Here is a 23272-nt window from a genome sequence, read left to right as displayed (position 1 = left end):
AGAACCATAAAATAGACACTTTAAAATTTTTAACCTGGGGCTGGGAAGGTGGCTCAGTGGTAGCACGCTTGCCTTGCATGCATGAGGCCCTGGGTTCAATTCCTCAGCGTCACATAAGCAAAAAGAAAAAAGCCGGAAGTGGTGCTGTGGCTCAAGTGGTAGAGCGCTAGCCTTGAGCTGAAGAGCTGAGGGACAGCGCCCAGGCCCAGAGTTCAGGCCCCACGACCGGAAAATTTAAAAAAAAAAAAAAAATAAATAAATAAATAAAATTTTTAACCTACCAAGAGTCAACAAATTTCTGGTTTTGGCACTACTAGTGTTTGAATTCAAACTCTTAGTCTTGTTAGATGGGCACTAAAACACCTGAGCAATACCTCCAGCCTGGAGTCAACAAATTTAGAGAAAAAGTATTATCATCAAGAACTACTTATATGAGAAAATGTGAAAGGCAATAAATTTTTAATTAGTTTACATTAGTTATACAGAAGGAATTTCATTGTTATGTGAAGGCAATGGTTTCTATTAGCATATTCATTACCAAATATGTCTGAGTAATGACATGAAGAATCATTAGAAAGGGCCTGTATATAAGATGCATATATAAATTTAAATATTTAAATAGCTTTATATGGGATTAAATAATCAATAGGAGACCACTACCTATAGATAAATCAGCTCCTGTCAAAGACAGCTCTCATGTACAGGAAACAATGAAACTAGACATTCAGGCTGGGATAATTTAGGGTTAGAAAACACCCTGATGGAATAGATGTCATCCTTTCCTCTGCCAAAGTCATGAGTCCTCTCTCCTCTTCCCTCTCCTTCTTCCTTTCTCATCCTCCCCCGCACCCCCCCCCATGAGTGCTATCCCTGAGCCTCTTTGTGCTCAAGGCTAACACTCTACTACTTGAATAGATATCACCATTTCCTCTGCCAAGTAATGAATCCTCTCTTTCCCTCCCTCCCACCCCCTCCCCCGCCTCCCTAGCATGAGTGCTATCCCCATGGCACCACTTCCAGGTTTTTCTGCATAGTTTATTGGAAATAAGAGTTTCACAGATTTTCCTGACTGAGCTAGCCCTGCCTGAGCTAGCTTTGAATCACTATCCTAAGATCTCAACCTCCTGAGTAGCTAGGATTACAAGCATGAGCCATCAATGCCCAGTTTCCAGCCCACTCTCGAAACTCTGCATCAATTAGTCCAACTTTGTCTTAAGCCCAAACTTCTAATGGCACTGAGAGTTACAACTTTACCAGTTTAGTTACCTTTTAGATTTTCTCTCCACAAACTAGCTCCACTGAGCAGAATGACCCAAAACACAATACATTCGCCTCCATCATGATTCTCAGTGAAAGGAACTTGGGAGGAATGACCTCAAACCCACCCATCACCATCATCATTAAAAAGACTGGCACCCAGCTAATATACTGCCAGCCCCAAACTTACAGACTCTCCAGATGGATAGTTCCAGTCAAATTGGGGAATTGCTGTACCATGCTTGCACCTCGAATGACTCTTTAGGAAATTGGGAGAAAAGAAGTGATTTTAAATTAACTTTTTTTCATACATAAATTTTCCATTTCATTTTCCAGACATTTTGAAATTATAGTATTATTGTACCTAAAAGATCACCTAATTTGACCTCTTGAAAGTACTTGAAAACATATTTGGTCAAATGTTCACATAAATAAGAAACATGGTAAATTTTCAGTCATCTTTTGGACTTTTGCCCAAGAACAGAAAAAGAAAAAAAAATCTATTTTCTGAAGACATAATACATTCTTGTTTTCCATTAGGAAATATTCAGGTATGTTTTTAAGCTTGCATAATACTTACAAGGAATGCAGATCAGATAGATTGTGAAATGCTGAGTTCCCCACAAAAGACAGAGGATTGTCATACAAATGTCTGAAAAAAATACAAAAAAAAAGAAAAAGAAAAGAAAAGAAAAAAAGAGAGAAAGTTTTTGTGTTGGCCAGTCCTTTACTATAAAGTCAATGTCTACACTTTGGCTATATCTAAAGCCCAAATTTTCATTTTCATTAATGTTTGGCCTTGTGAAGAGGGGGTTTACATGATAATATATTAAAAGAAACTTTCAAGAATACTTACATAGTTCTTAAGAGTGGATTACCACCAAATGCTCCATCAGGGATAACAGAAATAGAATTACTATGAAATCCCCTGGAATGACAAAATAGTATTTTGAAACGCATATCCTCTGTAAAGTAAGATAAGTTAAAACTTGAGTATCTACTGTTGTTCAACATTATACAAAACGTAACTAATAACAACTACATAAACATTTTCAAAAATGTGGAGCTTTCTGGAGTACACTTGATTTTTTTTTACTGTGAAAATACCATACAGAGGGGCTACAATTACATGAGCAAGATGATGAGTACATTTCTTATCAAGCATTGTTGCCTCCTCCTTTGTTTCCCTTTCCCATCTCCCTCCCCATTGTCCCCCCTCCCCCAACACACTGCTTCACCTGCAACTAATAGGTCCCTCCTATGCATTTATCTTCTGTGTTGTGTTATCAGCAGAGAACTTTGTAGCATGGGAATATTAGGTATTCTGGTCCCTAAATCTCTCTCACTGTGTTCTCCTTTTTGTCTTTAGGCAATAGATGAACTACTAGCTGTCAGCTCATGACATACAATCTCTGTTATGTCATGTACATTCCTGTCTTTGCCTGTGATAAATGCAATATTCAACACTGTCCCTTGCATCTTCCATTTATTTTATTTTTTCCATGTTTTCCGGTCACGTCAAACTCCTTCCCTTTAAGTAATGAACTTCCCAATGACTCAAAGCCAGAATGAAAATTTTCTGGAATGATTTATTTTATTCATTCAACACTTATTTCTACAAGCAACAGCTATTGGTCTATATTCCTGGACTGCCTTCCCAGTGAGACTGAGACTATAAGCTCCTTTCAAGTCAAGACTGGACAGCATGCCTTTTTACTTCAGTAGCATCTAACACTATGCTAAGAACTATGAACAAACTAGTACACAATCTGACAGTGAAGGATCGTCTTGTATGTGTGTATATAGATATTATGTCTGTTTGTGTATGTTATGTACAACTTCAATAGGAGGAAGATGTAGGATGTCATCCTTGCAACAAAAAATGGTCACTTCTAGGGATAATGGTATTAAGAGGATGGAGCAATACTTACAACTCCTTTAGGCTAGGAAGAGCTTTAATAGCCTGAGGAAATTCCTCCAAGTTATTATAATTCAAGTCCCTGGGGCAAAATAAAGGAGGAAAATATGTAAGAATACAGAATAGTATGTCACAGTTCATAAAACCATTGGGTACAAATGCATGCTAACAGATCATCCCTGTAGTTAGTAAACTTTCCTTACCAACCACACTGTCATTCAAAACCCAGTAGGAGTTTAATTAAATTTACAGCTTTTAAAACACTGAACAGAAAAATAAATTCCATGCCTTTCTCTATGATGTTTTTAGGTCAACAAGTTTACAAATTCAAAGAATTCTGAGAATTGCATACCACTGGAGGATGAAATAAACACATTTTCTGAATAGTACTTCTCAGAAAAATTCACCAGAAAACAGAATTTATTGACGATGACAGTAACGAGAAACTGAGGCTTCCATTTGGAGTTCAGAAAAGCTTCCTGACTAACTAGTCTGAAGGTGGCTGACTTCAGTTCCATCATTAGCAGGAAAATGAGGAAAAGCTACTCAAGAGACTAAATAAAAAACATTTTGTGAGAATAGATAAATCTTTGCAAATTGAGTTGCTTTTTAATGCGTATTTTGGGGAAGGAAAGAACATTATGCTCACACTTAGGTGCAATTTTTAATAACTAAACCTGAATGGTTGTTCAAAACTGGCTTATTTGCTGGCAAGCATTTAATTATGCTTTAAAGCAAATTGAGATGAATTCAAGAACAAAAGACTTTTCCTTTTTTGGCAGTAAAAAAATTCCCACTGTTAATACCACAATGGAATGACTTAAGTATACTTACAATGTCTCCAGGTTATCTAGTCCATCAAAACAGTGATGACTCAATCTTTTAATTTTATTGTTATGAAGATGCCTATGGAAAAAAAGCACCAAAATATATTAAGCATATTTCAATAGCAACTATAATTGTTTAGTATGTTTAAATTGGTGTGTGTTAAAGGAATGGTGTAGCTACACCGTTCAACACTGATTATGGAGCACAGACTCAATGGACACAGAATACATATAGAAAGGGAAGAAGCTCCACCCCAATCCCATGGAAATGAAATACACTTTGATTAACTTTTCATTTATATAAAACAAAACTTTGTTGAGCCGGGCGCCGGTGGCTCACGCTTGTAATCCTAGCTACTCAGGAGGCTGAAATCTGAGGATCGAGGTTCAAAGCCAGCCTGGGGAGGAGAGACCGTGAGACTCCTATCTCCAATAAACCACCAGAAAACCGGAAGTGGCACTGTAGCTCAAGTGGTAGAGTGCTCGCCTTGAGCTGAAGAGCTGAGGGACAGCGCCCAGGCCCAGAGTTCAAGCCCCACAACTGACAAAAAAACAAAAAAACAAAAAAAACAAAAACTTTCTTGAGCTCTCCTATGGGAAGAATAATGTGGAGCAAGTCTATGAGTTTATATCAGTGGGATTGAAAGCAGATTTTAAAAAGCAAGACCACTTTACTCTGTCCAAATTTTGAAAGATTAAAAGCAGAAAATCATATATTCTCTGAAGAAAAGTAAGAAATATCCTTGGAATTTATTTCTGTAAGTGTCTCAAAATGGCTTTGCTTCTTTAAATGTTGTATAAACAAATCCATTCTAGGACACAAGAATAATCTGTATGAGTGTTTGGTGAATGATCTAATTTTTTTCTTCTCATGATATAAATGACCATTTATTTTAGGGAGACTCACTACTCAACGGATATTGTCTTTTTTTAAAAATTCTCCCAATTCATACTTTCATCAAAGCCCGGCAAGGGTGGCTCATACTTGTAAGCTGAAAACTGATTTGAGTTCAAACCCAGCCTGGATAAAAAAGTTCATGAGACTCCTATCTCCAATTAACCAGTAAAAAACTTGAACTGGAGCTATGGCTAAAGTGATAGAGTAGTGCTAGCCTTCAAAAGTCAAGCAAGAGCACAAGGCCCAGAGTTCAAGCCCCCAATGGCAACTCCAAAAAAAATAAAAAAATGTTTAAAAATGTTTAAAAATGTTTTAAAAGTCAGAATGTTCATTTAATCTTGTTCAGAAGTAGGATTAGTGAAGTGCTTTCATAGTAATTCATCACAAGAAATCCGTTAACACACACAGAAGTTACATCAAGTTAACATTCAGATTACTCACAAAACCACCAGGCTTGAAAGATTGGTGAATGCAAAGTCAGGAATGCTGGAGATTTTGTTGAGAGCCAAGGTCAATGCCTGAAGAGTTGGCAGGTTGCTGAGGGGATGTACGGGGACCTCTGTCAAACTGTTGTCATCCAGCCACAGATGCCGTAACTGAACGAGCCCTTCAAAGCTGTCCTCGGGGACTGAGGTAATATGGTTGGCATCTAAACGCCTGAGAGGAAGGAACAGATACAGCCACACTCAGTAAGGAATTCTGGTGGAATGAGTCAATTGAGTCATACCATTCTCAGAGCTTTGAAAACAAAAAGGAGTTATAAACTGACCAGAACCACAACATCCCTTCTTTCTTTCCTAGAAGGCCTCATTAAATCTAACAACTGTCCAAGACTGTTACATGAAAGTAAGTCATTTCTCTCACCTCTTTTTTAATAAAAGGGATATATCTGAATTTCCAATCTTACAACTGTCATTGGTTAAAGAAGTAAAACTCTTTTGTTTTTACTTCTCTTTGGTTAAAGAAGAAAGCTCTCTCAAAACTCAAACTGGAACTTTGTATTTCACAGTGTACCTACCAAAGATACAAAAAAAAAAAAAAAAAAAAAAAAGCAAGAAGAAAATCTAAGCAGAGGTTAAATACAGTACTTGATTTCCAGTGTCACATTATGCCTGATATTTCATGATAAATTTAATTGCTGGGTCTGGGAAGGTGGCTCAGTGGTAGAGCGCTTGCCTTGCATGCCTAAGGCCCTGGGTTTGATTCCTCAGAACCATATAAGCAAAAAGAAAAAAGCCAGAAATGACACTGTGGCTCAAGTGGTAGAGTGCTAGCCTTGAGCTGAAGAGCTGAGGGGCAGCACCCAGGCCCAGAGTTCAGGCTCCACAACCAGACCCCAAAAAAAAAAATTTTTTTTAAATTGCTACTCTGATTTGGTACCACAAAAAAAGAAACTGAGAAAATACTTACAAGTGAACCATTTTCAGTGGATCTCAACTGCCCTTATACCAACAAAATTAAAACTTTGTTTCAGTTTGTACAAAGCAAACTGCTCTTGTCATTATTCTCAGAAATGTAGTTTGCCAAAATTAACAGTTGTTAAGTAAAAGGCAACTTGTCCATAGGAAAAAAACTAATAACTATTCCAATCAAAGTTAATGTGGCTTTAAAGCTTCTTCATTTTTTCCAAAAGAATTTGGAATTAAGGAACACCTTATTAGTAGGATTATTCATACTTAGTTTTAAGTTCCCATCTGAAAAATCTGGAAACTAAGTCCTAAGATTTATTGTTGGCAAAACCAAGTGTAATTAGAATAATCACTTTTCAACAAAAAGACAACTGGGATGATTATAATGAAGGAAAGTATGTGTTAGGCAAATCAGAATGTTCCTCACTGAATCCTTTGTTGACAATTGACACATATATTCATGCCTTACAGTCTTACCTTTAGGGACCAGGGTGGAAAATATTAAAAAAAAAAAAAAAAACACCTCACAGTATGGGTCTGTTTTTAAAGAAATGGAGTTTGGGAACTTTCTTACACTGCTTATTTATTTATTGTTGTGCTAGGGATTGAACTCTGGGTCTCAGGTATGCTAAGCAAGTGTTTTACTACTGAGCTAGTAAACCCTAAACTTTAACTTTGCCAAATTCATTCTTTCCTTCCCTCCCTCCCTCCCTCCTTCCCTCCCTTCCTTCCTTCCTTCCTTCCTTCCTTCCTTCCTTCCTTCCTTCCTTCCTTCCTTCCTTCCTTCCTTCCTTCCTTCCTTCCTTCCTTTTTTCCTGTTTACTTGCTATACTGGGTTTTCAACTCAGGGCCTATGTTTGTTAGGTAAATGCTCTATCACTTGAGCCACATCCCAATCTCTCCAGTTTTCTGAAATTCAACTTCAGTTCCTGCCATACTCGTTCCTTTCCTTGCCTGGCAAGTTCTGGGCTCCTGCTCCCAACTAACTGTCTCCAACTCCAAAATCATTCTTCTTTCTTTTTTCTTTTTTTTGTTTGTTTTTTTCTTTTTGGTACTGGGGATCGAACCCAGGACGTTGCACTTGCTAGGCAAGCGCTTTGCCACTGAGCTTCATCCCAGCCCAATCATTCTTCTTTCTAGAGGCAAACTTGCAAGGGTGAAGGACAGTTGTCTGGAAAGTATCTATCTGATGGACACCTTCTTTCAGATAGAGTCAAGATAATTGAAAGAATGTTTTAAAAAGGGGCAAGAGGGGAACTGGGCAGCTGCCTCAAGAATCCACCTAGCAACAAACATTTCTAGACTTCTTTGGGCTTTCCACAATTTATCCGTGGGCTGGGGAGGGGAAAACTGGTATCTTCTATATAATAGACTGGCAAAATACTGGCTACAGAACTGTTTAGGAGATTTGCTATAATGAAGAGATAGGAATGTGTTCAAACACAGAGATATAATTCACACTCTCCTGGAATTTCCATTCCTAGTTAGAGACACCAAACATATAATCATACAAATTAACCATATAATGTAACTAAATTGTGTTTGTAGATAATTTGATAATCTGCCATTCATTCAATTTAAACAAGCCTCTTAGGCTCAGGGGATAAAACAGTGAATACACAGGAATAAAGACTGTCCTCATGAGACTGACATTCTGGGGGCCAAGTGGGGGCCATGCAGTATAATAAACAAGTTACAAAATAACAAAAGAGTGACTGGAACATGCTACAAACAGATAAACATTGATGGATACTCAAGAGATAGTAGTTACTTAAAATTCACTTGGTCAGGAAAAGCATCTGCAAGAAGTTATTTAGGTGGATGCTGGTGGCTTACACTTGTAATCCTAGCTAAACAGGAATCTAAGATCTGGAGGATCAAGGTTTGAAACCAGCCTGGACACACAAGTCTGTAAAACTCCATTTCCAAAACAAACAGCAGGAAGGCTGTTTGGAAACATGGTTCAAGTGGTACATCATTGGCTGTGAACAGGAATGAGCCAAATTAGTGTGCGATCCTAAGTTCAAGTTCCATGACCTACGAAAAGAGTTGGTGATGTTTAAACTGAAACCTAAAGAATGAACAAGAACGGGCTGGGAATGTGGCTTAGTGGTAGAGTGCTTGCCTAGCATGCATGAAGCCCTGGGTTCGATTCCTCAGTACCACATACACAGAAAAAGCCAGAAGTGGTACTGTGTGCTAGCCTTGAGCAAAAGATCATAGACAATGCCCAGGCCTGAGTTCAAGTCCCAGGACTGGCCAAAAAAAAAAAAAAAAAAAAACGGGAAAAAAAAAAAGAATGAACAAGAACAAGTAGAAACAGGAGCTGGGCAAGGAGTGTTTTAGGCAAAAATCAAGGATGGAGAAGCATAAATCACCTTGGTGAGATCTGAAAGAAAGAAAGAAAGAAAGAAAGAAAGAAAGAAAGAAAGAAAGAAAGAAAGAAAGAAAGAAAGAAAGAAAGAAAGAAAGAAAGAAAGAAGGAAGGAAGGAAAGAAAGAGAGAAAGAAAGAGAGAGAGAGAAAGAAGGGAGGGAGGGAGGGAGAGAGGGAAGGAAGGAAGGAAGGAAGGAAGGAAGGAAGAAAGGAAGGAAGGAAGGAAGGAAGGAAGGAAGGAAGGAAGGAAGGAAGGAAAAAGCTGAAGGTCTGGAGAGACACTGACGTATGCAAGTTGAGTTCATTATGGAAGCCCTTATAGACCAGGTAATAACAAAATTGAAGATCCTCCTCAGTTTCCCAATGTCACTTGCTTATTTTAGCATAATAATGAATTTGTAGAGAATAAAAGAATCTGCAATAGACTTCCAAGTGCACATACTCTAAGTACTCCATTATCTCATTACAATACAGTAAAATACTTATAAACTGTCCTATTAATATACAATAAAATACTGTAAAGTATTATATACACTAGCTAGTTCCTGTTAATTCTATGCTGTATACTATCAAACAGAAGGGAAAACCTTAAAGTAAGATAACCAGGTGAGTTCCAAGCTAAAAAGCAATGAACTTAAGAGCAATACAATAAAAACACAGAAACACTTTCCGCTGTATTAAAACTTTCCTTCAATAGAAGATGTGTATATAAGTAAAAGTTTATAGGGAAAAACTATGGAAAATGGAAGGCGTAAAAGGATGAACTATAGAAAAAAAAATGAACCCTTAAGTTAGAAGCTAACTGTGAAAAAAGGATTGTGGTGACTAAAATGGCTAACCACTATACCTAATTCACTTGTGGGTATTGAAGACACATTCATATATGTAAAATTTGTATTCACACAGAGACCAATCAATGTTTTAGGGAAAATGATCATAGCATTCTAGGACTCAAAAGTGGCTTGTACCTACAATCCTAGACACTTAGGAGTCAGATCTGAAGACTGCAGTTTGAAGCCAGCTCAAAAAGTCAAGTCCATGGGACAGTTCTTTGAAATCAGTTCAGGTAGGAAAGTCCTTGAGACTTTAACTCCAATAATCTCCAATTAACCACCAAAAGCTCCAGCCTCAAGCAAAAAAAGCTAAGGGACAAGCTCTGAGTTTAAGTCCAGTACTGGCAAGAAAGAGGAAAGCAAGCAAGCAAGCAAGCAAGCAAGGAAGGAAGGAAGGAAGGGAGGGAGGGAGGGAGAAAGAGAGAAAGAAAATGAGAAAGGGAGAAGACGAGAGGAGAGGGAAGGAGGAGTGCAAGGGAGGGGGAGAGGAGAAGAATGTTGCTTTGTACCATCAGCCTACACTGTTAACATTCATACCAGGAAAATGGTACAATTGACTGGTTTTTATTAGTTGCTACATAGCGACATGTCTCACAAAGTGGAGTGATTATGTAGGTTTCTTCAAATTATTTTACTATTAAAACTCCATATGGCAAGAAATAGCTATTACTTTTAAGTGCAATTTAATTGCTAAAAGGTTACCCATATTTTTTGTCTTGAAAATATTCTTTATTTCTCTTTTCTCAAGGCTCACATTTCATAAATATTTATCTTAAAAATCATAGCTGCAAAATATTACTATATGTAGGTTTAGTGTCAAATGTCTATGCTATCAATAGGTGTGTACTCAAAAACTTTCTCTGACTTACCTATAATGAAAGTATAGTTATAAATGCTTTTAAAGTACTGGGGAAAATTTAGGACACTTAACCTTTCAGATTCTTTAATAGGCATTGTAAATGTGATTTAAAATATGAAAAAACTTTTGTGGAGATTCTTGGGATATGCCATTTTAACATCCTGCTTAGATAATGCTTCTGCCATTTTCATAGGCTTGTGAGAAGCTGTTATGCTTCCTGTTTATTAAATACAGACAATTCGCCATCAGATTTTATAGTCATTCTCAAGCACATACTAGCATCAAACCACTTCTGATCAATTTCAACTCCAATGGACTTTGCTCCTTCTAAGCACCATTCAAAACCACAGAGAACTTTCTCTTGTAATTCGGGTCTGAAGATCAGATTTTCAAATTGACTCAAGTGCTGATAAGACTGTTTTATACCAGGGCAGAATTTCAATTCTATCTAACTTGATCACTACACCCACTAAGCTAACAAACTCACATTTCCTTCTTCTATAGCACCTCCTTGAGTTTCTGCTACACATATAAACAGATAAATACTTTCAAAAGATAAAAGAAAACTTGTTTTCTTAGTCTCATCTAAACTCTCATCATAATTTTGAAGATAATTTAAAGATTTAATGAATGATGAGCACAGTATGTTTTTTTCTTTTTAAAATAAACATTGTTGGGGGGCGGGGGAAACCCCTCTATTTTTTTCTGTGGGAAAACAACACTTTAAATCTACTAATAAATACCACGTGTACTCTAATGTATTTACTGGCCACAAATTAGAAAAAAAAATTTTGTATGTTTTTCCTGGGAATTTTTCTACTCTATAATTGAAAATAAGATTTTAGTCTTTCTAGCAGAACTGTGGCTCAAAGTAGTAGAGTACTAATCTTGAGTGAAAGAGCTTAGGGACTCGGCCCAGGCCCTGAGTTCAAGCCCCATGACTGATCTAGTACTGAAACTTGATCAAATGATTAAGTACTCTGATTATTATATATTGGGAAATAACAATTCAATGTAGAGATCCTAAAGGAAAATAAATTCTGAAGAAGTAAAAAAATTATTTACAAAATTTTTTACAATTTTGAATGTGAATGTCAGGTACCAGTAGCTCATGTCTGCAATCCTAGCTACTCCAGAGACTGGGATCTGAGGGTGGAGGTTTAAAGCCAGCCTGGTCAGGAAAGTCTGTGAGACTCTTATCTCAAATTAAACAGCTACAAGTGTGACTCAAGTTGTAGAGAGTCAGCCTTGAGTGAAAAAGCTAAAGGGCAACACCCACTCCCTGAGTTCAAGCTCCAGTCCCAGAACAAAAAGAATGAATGAATAAATGAATAAATAAAACGTTTAAAGAATTCTAGCCCAAGGGAGATTAGATCTCTCCCTCATGTACATCATCCTGAGGTGAGAGAGAATATAAACTCACCAAAATAGTATCTCTGTAAAGAAGCTCATTCTATACTTCTCATCTTAATAGTCTACTTTCTGTAAAATCAGAGGTGATGACATCCTTATATTCTGTAACTGACTATTTTTATGAAAATTTGAACTAGAAATTGGAAGGCCTACTCCTTGTTTATGTAACATTTAACTTTTACAGTAGTTTAGTCTGTAACTTCAGTCTCACATTCACTTCGTATTAATAACTATACATTAATTAGAATTCGAAGACAAATCTATCTAGTTTTGAATCACTAATCCACCTTGGAGTTGTCTGATGTTGGACAAGTTCTTTAAAACTCTCCCTTCAGGGTAACATGGTCTGAAAAGAAATGTACTCTTTACTTGACTTATGTAACTATAACCCCTCTGAACATCACCTTCATAATAACAAGTTTTAAATTAAAAAAAAATTTAAACCCTCCCCCTTCATTCATTTTTCTCATCACCCATCAAGAATACAGAATTGATTTATAAAAAGGTAAATTATTTGTAGAAAAAATGCAGAAACAAATGAAGAGGTATTTGGAAAGTTTTTTTTAACATTAATGACTATACATGATTGAAAGTGTTACAACCATAAACATGCCACATAAAACCAATTTTTTTTCAAAACAGAAAAATCTGGGAGGAAGCAGCCCAAGTAACTAAAGTATTACCACCAAAGTATATTTGATGTCCACGAGTAAGAAATTATATTCATTTGCTCTAATCATTATGACCACTTGAAAAGAAACTTCTTTAAGCCTGTCAGAGTAGAAAACACTTAGTACTTCAGTAAACACTAAACTCTAGTCTCAAGAGATGGGATCACCAGACACACTGCACGTTCATAGAAGTAAACCCAACATCCATGGACTCTTCTCCCAGCCTCAGAGGTAAGAAAGAAGGCCAACTGGCCTTTCCTTCAACAGAGAATCATACCTTGTTAATAGCCACTGGCCATTTTCCTTTTTATTCTAGGTGAGCACACAGACCTCCCCTTCCCCTAGTATTCTCATTCTTTACTCATTTAGCAGCCAGAGCAGCCTCCACATGATTCAAGGATTATAGAAGACTTAAAAGTTACTTACAGAGACTGCAAAGCACTCAGTCCACGAATGGCTTCACTGGGTACTGTTTTCAATTGATTATTCTGGAGAGTTCTGGAAGGAAATTTTCAGTTAGTGATTAATAAGCAATTTTTATCTTAAAAGAATTTGGAGCCATTACTTCCCCTCCTCCACCCTCAAAAAAAGTAAGAAGCATCTGAGATGAAGTCTTAAGTGAAACTTCTGCTGCTATTCTAAGCCACCTCTAAAACACACCTGCTAGGTAACCTTCATTTCCAGGAGTTGTTTCATTCCTGGGAACTAAGATACCTTAGCTAGTGTTCAAAAGTTTAGGCACTAGTTAATGTTATTGGAGGCATAAAAAATTATAACTGGGAATTATAATAAGCAAATCCACATGAATATCTAATACCTTTTCCAACTGGAATTAAAGCAGAGCTGAGAAACCTGGTCATTAGATAAAGCCTATTTTGCCAGGAGGAAAGAACCTTGCTCTTAGGGAGAATCAGACATATCTGCATATAGGACCCACACAAAAACTGAGCCCTTATCATCTAAGGGTGATGGCCTGGAGAAAAGAGGCAGAGATTCCTATTGAATATGGAATTCTTTTAATTTCTGCCTAATACCATTTCTGTCACTTTAAAGAAATGACAGCCTGACACAAATCATAACCCAGGCAATGGAAGAGGTAGGGGCCTACCAAGCTTACTGAACTAAAGCACCTTGCCCAGGCTGTGAACAATGTGAAAAGCAGATGCAGTCACTTCACCTGTTTCTCAGTTTCCTACATCCAAGCTCTGCCAGGAATTTATTTCCTGATCCTTCCCTGGCTGTATAAATCATGGGCATGGCAATTCCTTCAGCTCTAAAAATGCTTTTAACATTTGAAGCTCTTATAAGCTCTTATTCCTTTTGGGTTAACTAATCCAAAGTTCTAGTAGCTATAAAATAAGTAGAAATAAAACCCAACCAGTAGAGCTTAAATATGGTTTTGATTTAATGCATTAGGTTCACAAAAAGCCTAATATACAACTGTAATAGCCTAAAGGTCAGAATGCCTCCTATTTAGTTTTAACTTTTTTTATCTAGACCCAAGGTTGTCTAAATCAACCTCTAGCCTCCCACACTACTCATTGGCCACCCCTTATATCTTTTAATCCTGAATTGAAAGAAACTGTGCTTAACCTAGGTCCAAGCATGTCCACTTTGTAGAAAGAAAATACACAGCCAGCTGTGAAACTCTAAAATTGCATTACTTACAGAACTTTGAGTTCTTTCAAACCAGACAAGGCCTTTGGATGGATAAAAGAAAGGTCGTTGCCAGCCAATTGTCTAGGAAAAAAAAAGTAGCAAGAGAGAAAAAAGAAGTAGTAATTCAGACTTAAACTTCACAGCGTACTATAACCTAATCTATGATTAAAACTCTATCTTAACATTTCGCAAGTCTATGTGACATTAAACACAGACTTCAACCTTTGCTAAAACAATTTCAAGATTCTTCCAATAAGATAAGCATTTCTAGTATTCAAAAAAAACTTTCCATACAGTAATTTAAGCAGACACATTTTATTCTGGTGAGGTCAAGCAAGCCAAAACACATTAAGCCAAATTAAGTTTGCTATTCATGGTCATTCTGCAGCTTGCAATGTTGTCCAAGGGCCTCATAAAACGCAGACTACTAGTCAGCAGGCAGAAATGTTTGTTCAGATCACAGCAAACCAGTCTGTCAAGAGAGAATGTCTGGGGAGGTGAGGCAGCTTGGTATCTCAGCATAACCCAGGGTAACATATTTCAGGGGCAAAAAAGGGGGAGTCATTAGAAGTATAACTTTCCCAATAAAGGCCTACATATACTTCATACTTTTAAAGACAACAGTTTCCTAAAACAATTTTACAACAGCAAACTTAATGGGGATAAGAGTGATGTATGGAAAGAGAATTCATTCTTTGGGTCCTTTTGTAAGAAATCTGAGCACACAATTCACTTTCCCTCCCATCTCCCATTCAGTGATAACTGAAATGAGAAGAGTAAGACAGAAGAAAAGGCAGGGACAGGGTAAGAATGCATAAAAGTCACTTGTGAACTGAAAGACAATTTTCAAGTATGCACTAGAAAATAATAGCTATGTATCCTCATGATAAAAATTCAGTACCCTCTTGCTTCTGGTTTTGTCCAGGTTATGTCCCTGAAACAGCTATAGACTATAATTTTTTTAAACCCCACATTTAAAAAAAAAAGATGCTAAAGATAGAGAGGCAGTGAAATGACTCCAAGATCAAAAAGGTGGGTATGCTGAGTGATTTCTTCCCAGTGCATGGGTAAATGCTAGATTCTCAGGCAGCACAAGGTTAACATAGGGTTCGTGCACCTCAACTTCCCATGTACTTTGCTTCTTCTTCACAAGGCATTTTAACACTATTTATTGTGTGCTTTTCAAGGATTCTCATAATTTAGATTTCCTAACACCTAACTTGGTAGCATCTCGGTCTTATTAATGCCACTTAAAATGCAGATCAGGCCTGAAGAATTTCTGAGCTGACAAAGCCATTAGGTCACTAAGTGACCCAAACCTTTCAAATACCAGTAAGACTTGATTTCCTGATTTATATTTCTTGGAAATTCCTGTATTAAAGAGAAACAGAGCTTAATCAACCAATCAGAAACAGCAACAAACTTATAAGGCAACTGTCTATCTGTAGCTAATTAAACTATTTGCTTTGCTTTGCTTTTGTATTGGTCTAACAGAAGCTCTTCTCTTACATTTCACTGGTGGAACTACAAAACAACTTCTGGTTGGGGGCTGCCCAATTCATGAATTGATGTTTGCTCAAATAAACTTTAAAAAATCTGACTGTGTAAGCCAGACATGGTGGTAAATGCCCATAATCCTAGCACATGGAATTACCTAAAGCATGAGGGTTGTGACTACAAGGTGAGACTGGACTATATATTAGTCATAAATGCATACACTCATAAATATTGCTGGGCTTCAGTTTACTTTTTTTTTTAACTTTCATGGCCTTATATCCCTCAGAGTTCACTATATGTAAAATGAAGTGTTGAAGATGACAGTTTTCAGGCCTGACTGCTTCCACTTAAAAAAATGTTTCTTTTTGATAAATCACATTTCTTAAATGCTTCATCTTGCAGCATCATTTTCATCCCTTAAATATTCACTGAAGAGTTCATTTCTTTCCAACATGCACCTTGTGCACAAATACTTGGGGCACATAATTAAATTTGGTTGCAGGTTATCTTCTACTAGTTGTTTCTTAAGTGTGAGTCTTGCAGTGTAAGTACAAATGTTTCTAGGAACAGAGCACACATCTCACATTTTGTAGCACCAATCAATGTCTAGAAACTGCTTTCTAATGTTCACCATGCACTTGGTGCAGCATCCCTGGTCTGCTTGAATATAAGCTTGGTGTAAGCACTTTTCAGGGTGTTCTGTGTCCCAAGCTTGTTCATTACCTTCAACAAATGGTAACCACAGCTACAGTGCAAAGTGTTTCAAGGTCACCTTTCAAAAGATCAATCTGCTCCATGAGGGCCTAGAAAGGCAATAGCCACCTTCCCTCCATCAGCTCAAATAGTCATGTGACTCCTTTCTCCCCGACTGTCTGTAAATCCAGTGTTAGAAAAGCTAATATGTTTTAAATGTCTTTGCATTTATCAGTGTTCCTTGATGTGTTCTGTATATTGGGCTGAGATTGTGAAAAAGAGTATTTTATAAAGTAACAAAGAAGGTGGCAAAAAACAGAACACTTGGTTATCTTAACTTGTCAGCAAAAGAGAGTGTTTAACCACATTAGCCAAAATATTTTCTTCCTTTTCCCAAATCTCTGCCCCTCTAGAAACCATGGGAAAACTAAAAGTAACCTAACTTCAAAAAGCATTCTCTTTCTCTTCTACTTATCATTAATATAAATGACAAAATGAGCTCCCTGCATGAGGCTTATCCTGAAACACAAGCCAACTATCTGGAGAAATAAACATTCCTAGTATGTGGTGGATGGTGATAATGCTACACGAGAGGACACACTACTTTGATTATTACTTGGTTTCTTACTAGAGTAAACGTATCATGTGGAGCCTTGGGGAATGGATATACCTAAGTTCGCATGCTGCTGGGCTTCCAGAAGGCTCCAGCAATTACATTCTTCAGAGCCTTTTCTTATTTTGCTCTTTTATTTTTTTCTTATAAAGCAGTAATACAGCAGATCTGGGGCATGCTTTGGGCCTAAATCTGTGCATCCAAAAAAGAGCAAAGTGAATAAATAGCAGGGCTAACATATAGCTATCAATTAACAGATCACATACAGACATTTGAGTACCTGAGAGGTTAGCTGACTTAGCTAAGCTTTAAGTCACACAACCAATACTTTAATTCTTGCCTTGCTGGCTACCATGCTTATCATTTTCCTCTTGACCTGTGATTCCTCTGGGGTGTCACCAAAAGATTAGGAAATAATTCCCAGAAAGGAAAGATGGAGCAAAGTAGATCTGGAAAAGGTATAACCTTGTTTGAATATTAATACCTCTCACCCAGCAGCCCAAAGCTAACAAGACCTATGCACTAATAGCGGACACATTAGCCAAAATTATGAAGAAATTCCCAACAGATCAACAGTACACCCTCCCCACAGCTGCAGATAACTTGAGGCAAAGGCTGAAAAAGGAATCAGCCTTTCTTACTTGATCTTGTACCAGACTCTGCTTACAGTTTAGAGCATTTAGTGGGGAAGGAAGGGATAGAGAGGGTGTGTGTGTGTGTGTGTGTGTGTGTGTGTGTGTGTGTGTGTGTGTGTGTGTGTGTGTGTGTGTGTGTGTGTGTGTGTGTGTGTGTGTGTGTGTGTGTGTGTGTGTGTGTGTGTGTGTGTGTGTGTGTGTGTGTGCGTGCATGCGTGTGCATTCAATGGGGAAGGAAGGGATGGAGTGTGTGTGTGTATGTTTAAGAACATTCCAAGGGGGGAAAATGGTATGAGAAGTGCCAGTATGTTTAAAGAAAGCACTTCACATTTCATGCCTAGGTTTGTACTTCAGTGCCATCATCCTCAGAAAACCTTTTTCTACTATGCACGTGTGTTTGTATATATTTATGTATGTATATATGTATGTATGTGTGGATGTATAATTTAGAATTCTCCCAATAGCAACTAATCCCAAGGAGGAAAAAAACCAAAGGGTAAGAATCGAAGGAAGAAAGTTCTATCTTTCATATATATATATATATGTATATATATATATATATATATACATATATATATATATATGTCTATATATCCAGTAGATAGTCCCAGACATTCCTTTGTCCCTCTGCACCTGTCTCCAAAGAGCATAGGAAGAGTCACTCTGTAAGTCTTCGATCTATTCACTCTTATTCTTTTTGTTGTTACCTGAGTGTAAGCCCCATTTTTTTTCTCACCTGGATTACTGCCATGAACTCCCACGGAACTCCTGCCTCAAACCACTTAATTATAATACTCTGAGATCCAAATCTTTAAAAAGTACAACTCTGAGCATTATTCCCAAAGGCTCATTTTTCCCCTGGTGAATTTGCTGGACCTACAAGTACAACCTTATTATTTTCCACCTTAATTCTGTGGGCCCTGTCTTCTACATCCGAGCACTGTTATATGTCCAAGCATACCAGGCTTTCTCCACTCCTGACTCTTTGCTCACCCCTTTTTTCTTCACCTGAAATACCCCTCCTCTAGCCTCTGCCAACTGGAACATAGTTCAGACTGCCCAAGTTGGATAATACTACCACTATAAAACCATTTTGACATCACCTTTCTTTGATTCCATTGGCACCTGAGATAAAACTTTCTCTGCATCTTAGTTTTCATCACTGGAAGAAATGGGAAGTGCTCTATTTCAACGAGCAAGAACTAGGTCTTACTTATATAGGCTGCTTTAGTTTAGAATCTTATATGCAGCAGAAACTTATGTTAGCTACCATGCCTCAGCTGAGCTCCAATATATGATGTGATTTGAAAATGTAATTCTGCTCAAGAGTGGAAAACTTTCCTAGTTTCCCTTTTCTGTATACTTTCTCTCTTTCATTTGAACTCTTTCACTTCCCTTTATATGCTTCATAGAGAATAGCTACTTGCCTGCTCTTGAGTGCCAGGGAACAACTGTCTTTCTCCACATATTCTGAAAGCATACATTTTCTTAAACTAGAGGGACAAGGGGCTTAAAATATCAGAACATCTCAGAACATCAGTTCACTGGCCAGAAGTAGTATCTCACCGTACACCATAATGGGCACATACTCAAAGAGAACTGAAACAAGTCAAAAGGACTTTGAATAGTGACAAATCTACTTCAAGGTAAATACAACTCATTATGCTTGCTATATTAGTCCCAAAGCAAAGGAAGAAAAAACAGAGAAGAGACAAAAAAAAAAGTGGAAGAAAGGTAAGTATCAGTCCATTAGACTTCTGCTTGCCTAGTTGTTCTGGAACTGTTCCAGAAGCAGAAAACAAATGGTTTAGTGTGTAATGTCTTCATGAATCCCTCTTGTGTGCATTTATTATTCATAAGGAACAGGGATTCAAATTAGAGGCTCCTTTCAGGGGAAGATTTGGGGAAAGCAGAGATTTTCAACCATCCTCTACTTTTAATGCATAGACTACACCAACTTTTCTATCTGCTGTCTTGACCAACAGCAAGAAATAAGAAAACCATGCTGGTTAAATAGGGGACACTGGTCAACAGTAAGTATCAATAAGTACATCACATTTCAAAAGGGAGTCTAGACCAGAATTAGAGTGGGATTTTTTTAACATGGGAAACAACTGAAATAAGAGAGGCAAATGCAAAGGAGACAATAAACCAATTGATGGTGCTTTGTTGAGAAATGTATGGATTTGAGTTTCTTCTGTCCTACGATGTAAATTTTACCACAGCCATTTGGCTGGAATTCTAGACAAGAATTAGTGGAATACGGACATTAGTACACACTAACTAGACGTGTACTGAGCTGAGGGAAGACAGATGAGGGTTCCGTGGTTTCCAGCAGCTGTTGTGAAGAGATATGGGGTGGAGAAGGCAAAGGGAGACCACAGCAACTGTGGAAGAAAGGCAGGAAATGTGCTTTGCACAAAAATAATACAGAGCTTTACAAATGACAGCTTCTCTCATATACTGGAGAGATTAAACAGAAGGTTACACAGTTTCCCAACCACTCAGGTCCCCCAATATATCTCCCTCCCCCCACCCTCTCTCTCTCTCTCACTCTCTCTCTCTCTCTCTAATTATTATTTTGCCAGAGTGATTACAAGATTGCTCTTTTGTCAAATCCTAATAGAAAAGTACTTGGAGCACAGCCCTTCTCTCTAATCAACACTTATCTGCCCCTCAGCCATATCTTTTCTCCTCCCTCACGGTTTCTTTCTGTACCTACCTTTGAAGCCAAGCAAAGGGAAGTATCACAGATCATATCCAAACATGTCCAGGCTGACTTGCCTGTGATACCATTAAATTTACTCAAGTGGATAGATTGCCAGATCGTCATGCTACATGTAGAGTACAATAGGCAAACCACCATCCTGTCTTCAGAGAACATGACTCTAGTTTAAAACTGAATGAACAAGTATGGCCATGAGAAAATATTTAACAGGAAGTGAGTGATATTCTTGTACCAAATATAAGTTAAGATCACCAAAAGCCAAAATGTTGGCAAACTGCTTAAAAGAAAGAGGGGAAGGGGGAAGCCCTGATAAAACACATTTCTTTTATAAATCCTAAGCCATGTATTCATTTATACGTGAAGACCTATGTGCACAGTCATGTCTATACCTGAAAAATATACCTGTCTATACATGAAAAATATAAAGATATGAAGAGGCTCACTAGTTCCTGGCAAGGAATAGTCGGTGTCCATGTAGCTAATAAAAATATGAGCATTAGTCCTTTTTGGTTTCATTATCCTACTATATTGGCCCTTAAAACAAATATGTCAGTTGTCTCGACAAGCTTATTAGACCTATTCTGTTGTTTTTTGGTTTTGGTAGGGTTTTTTTTCCTTGAATGGATAAGGAATGTGAACTTCTTGCCCATAGTCATACAGTACAGATGAATGATGCAATTTCTAGAAATATAACAATGGGGGGGGGTTGGTGTTATTTCTACCTTTGATGTAAGAGCCCCAAAGGACACTGTTGTTGTTGTTTTGTGAATAAAGAAATTCAACAACTAAACAGCTGCCTTTCTAATTCCCCTTGGACATTCTAGGAAGAATCATTTGTTACAGTAGATCAAAGTAGCCTTTGGTCAATGGATAATGTCTAGCCTGGTTACCCCATTTCTTTCTTGTTTTTGTTGGTTGGTTGGTTTGTTTGTTCGTACTGGGCAGCAAACCCAGGGCCTTGCACAAGCTAGATAAGCACTCTATCACAGCTACATGCCTAGTCCCATTACTTTATTTCTTCATCTACCAGGTGGTTTCATATAACTCTTATGAAACTATATAAAAACTGAGTATGTTTTAAGAACATATATTTATTAAGAATGTTCTTAATATTTTTAAGGTAGTCTTTCTTTTCAAGAAGAGGAAAATATCTCATATGTATACATGAAATACATGAAACATATTTTCATGAGACACACACATATGTTTGTATATATATATATATATATATATATATGTATTTCAAAAACTAAAACAGGAATGCATAACAAAAAGTAAAATGTCCCTGATAACATGTGTAGATGACCTAGAGCCTTTGACATACTAAAGAGCTTTATTTAAAGAAATTTCATTTCTACTTGTACCAAATTTAAGTTCTACTTGACTCAAACTAAACTAGCCTACATAAAATTTCATTTTAGGGCTTAAATTTAAAGAACAAACAAAGAAACAAACAAATCCCTAGCAGGTATGTGCCAGTGGCTTACACTTATAATCCTAACTACTTAGGAGCCTGAGAATGGGAAGATCATGGTTCAAAGGCAGCTGTTGCTTGAGTCTTTCTCAGTCCAAGCTGGATTCAGGGGCATATGCCTATCATCCCATTCTATGTGGAAAGCTGAGACTGGGAGAATCCTGGCTCTAGGCCAGCCCATGCAGAAAAGTCTTTAAGACTCCATCTCTACACAGGGAAGCTGAACACAGACATGTGAGTGATTCTTCAGACAATGTAAATCACTTACCCTCAAGCAATAAGCATATGCACTATCTACCAATTTAAGAAGATATTCTTACCATTTATTCTAACATTAATGAAGAAATATTTATTTAACTACCATAGACCAAACACCATAGGTCTGTCAAAGGAAACAATGAATTTTCCCAGCACATTTCTCATTTCCTTCTTTTAAATAAAGTAACCCATTCATCATACAGGTCAATGGAATTTAACATTTATATAGGCTGTAAGATTTCTGACATCAGTAAATTCAAGATGAGAAGAAATCCTCTGTCTTAACCTCTCCCTCACTTTCAAGTTAAAAAATATGGCTTACTATCACTAAAGATCATCCAGAAGTGACCATGGCCCTTCCATAGTGAAAGTCCAAGGAACAGCCAAGTACACAATGACCTATGTAGAACACAAAATAACAAGCCATACAATCTGGTGCTAAGTGGCAAGGAGAAGACTTTCAGAGGGATTTAGAAATGGAAAGCCAGGGAAGGCTACATGTAGCAGCAAGGGCTGAAAATTAACTGCATAAAATGGGCAATGTTCCAATAATATATACATTATACTGGGGAGAATGCTGTGATCACCAGTCACCCATTCATTTATGTCTCTTCCTGGCAGATCCTGACTTCATTCTGTATCTCCTCCTTCATAGGACGCAGCTCCATGAAAAATAAAACCTGCCTTCATCAACCATGCTGGTTCCATTTTAGTAAATCGTTTAGTGGTTGACCTGTGACCCTAGCCCTGGTCAAGATTTCTTGGTGAAGGTTTCTGAGAGAGAATAGCTTTCCTTCTAAATGAGGAGACATTAGAAGGGATGACATCTTCTTCTACCATTTTATCTCAACATACTATAAGAAGGGACAATAATCATGTTGAGATCAGATGCCTAAGAAGTGGGTTTTTGTTTCATTGTTTGTCTACATTTTTTAGATATCCTTCTGTATGTCCAGATTTTAAGACTGAGTATGCATTAAATTCATATATATATAATCTTTATATATATAATCTTTTTCCAAGAGATAATTTCTAGGTTTTAATAAGCACTATTACATTTTGAGATTATCTTAACATCCATATATGTCTATGAGAAAGATTATTTCTGGCATCTCTAACACGACCTTCTATGAAGCATATATAGGATCCAAACTAATAATAGATAGTGAAACCAAGGAAACAATGAATACCTCCTAAGTAAATGTTTTATTAAATACTGCACTTAAATAAGCATGGCCTTACCAAGGGTAGATAA

General features: G+C 37.3%; 1 protein-coding gene across 1 annotated transcript in view; it reads right to left on the bottom strand.

Moving 5' to 3' along the window:
* Nucleotides 1-23272, bottom strand: part of Lgr4 (leucine rich repeat containing G protein-coupled receptor 4) — a 107983-nt gene that overhangs the window by 16858 nt on the left and 67853 nt on the right. The window contains exons 3-10 of the mRNA XM_070032698.1: nt 14129-14200; nt 12887-12958; nt 5342-5557; nt 4010-4081; nt 3189-3257; nt 2114-2185; nt 1838-1909; nt 1448-1516 (exon numbers count right to left, since the gene is read on the bottom strand). Of these exons, the coding sequence (XP_069888799.1) occupies nt 1448-1516; nt 1838-1909; nt 2114-2185; nt 3189-3257; nt 4010-4081; nt 5342-5557; nt 12887-12958; nt 14129-14200 (714 nt within the window). The remainder of the gene's footprint in view (nt 1-1447; nt 1517-1837; nt 1910-2113; nt 2186-3188; nt 3258-4009; nt 4082-5341; nt 5558-12886; nt 12959-14128; nt 14201-23272) is intronic.

The sequence above is a fragment of the Dipodomys merriami genome, unplaced genomic scaffold (genome assembly GCF_024711535.1).
Source record: "Dipodomys merriami isolate MVZ:Mamm:240054 unplaced genomic scaffold, mDipMer1.0.p SCAF_21, whole genome shotgun sequence".
Taxonomy (NCBI): domain Eukaryota; kingdom Metazoa; phylum Chordata; class Mammalia; order Rodentia; family Heteromyidae; genus Dipodomys; species Dipodomys merriami.
The sequence above is the reverse complement of the archived record's forward strand: the minus strand, read 5'-3'. Positions and strand labels throughout refer to the sequence as shown.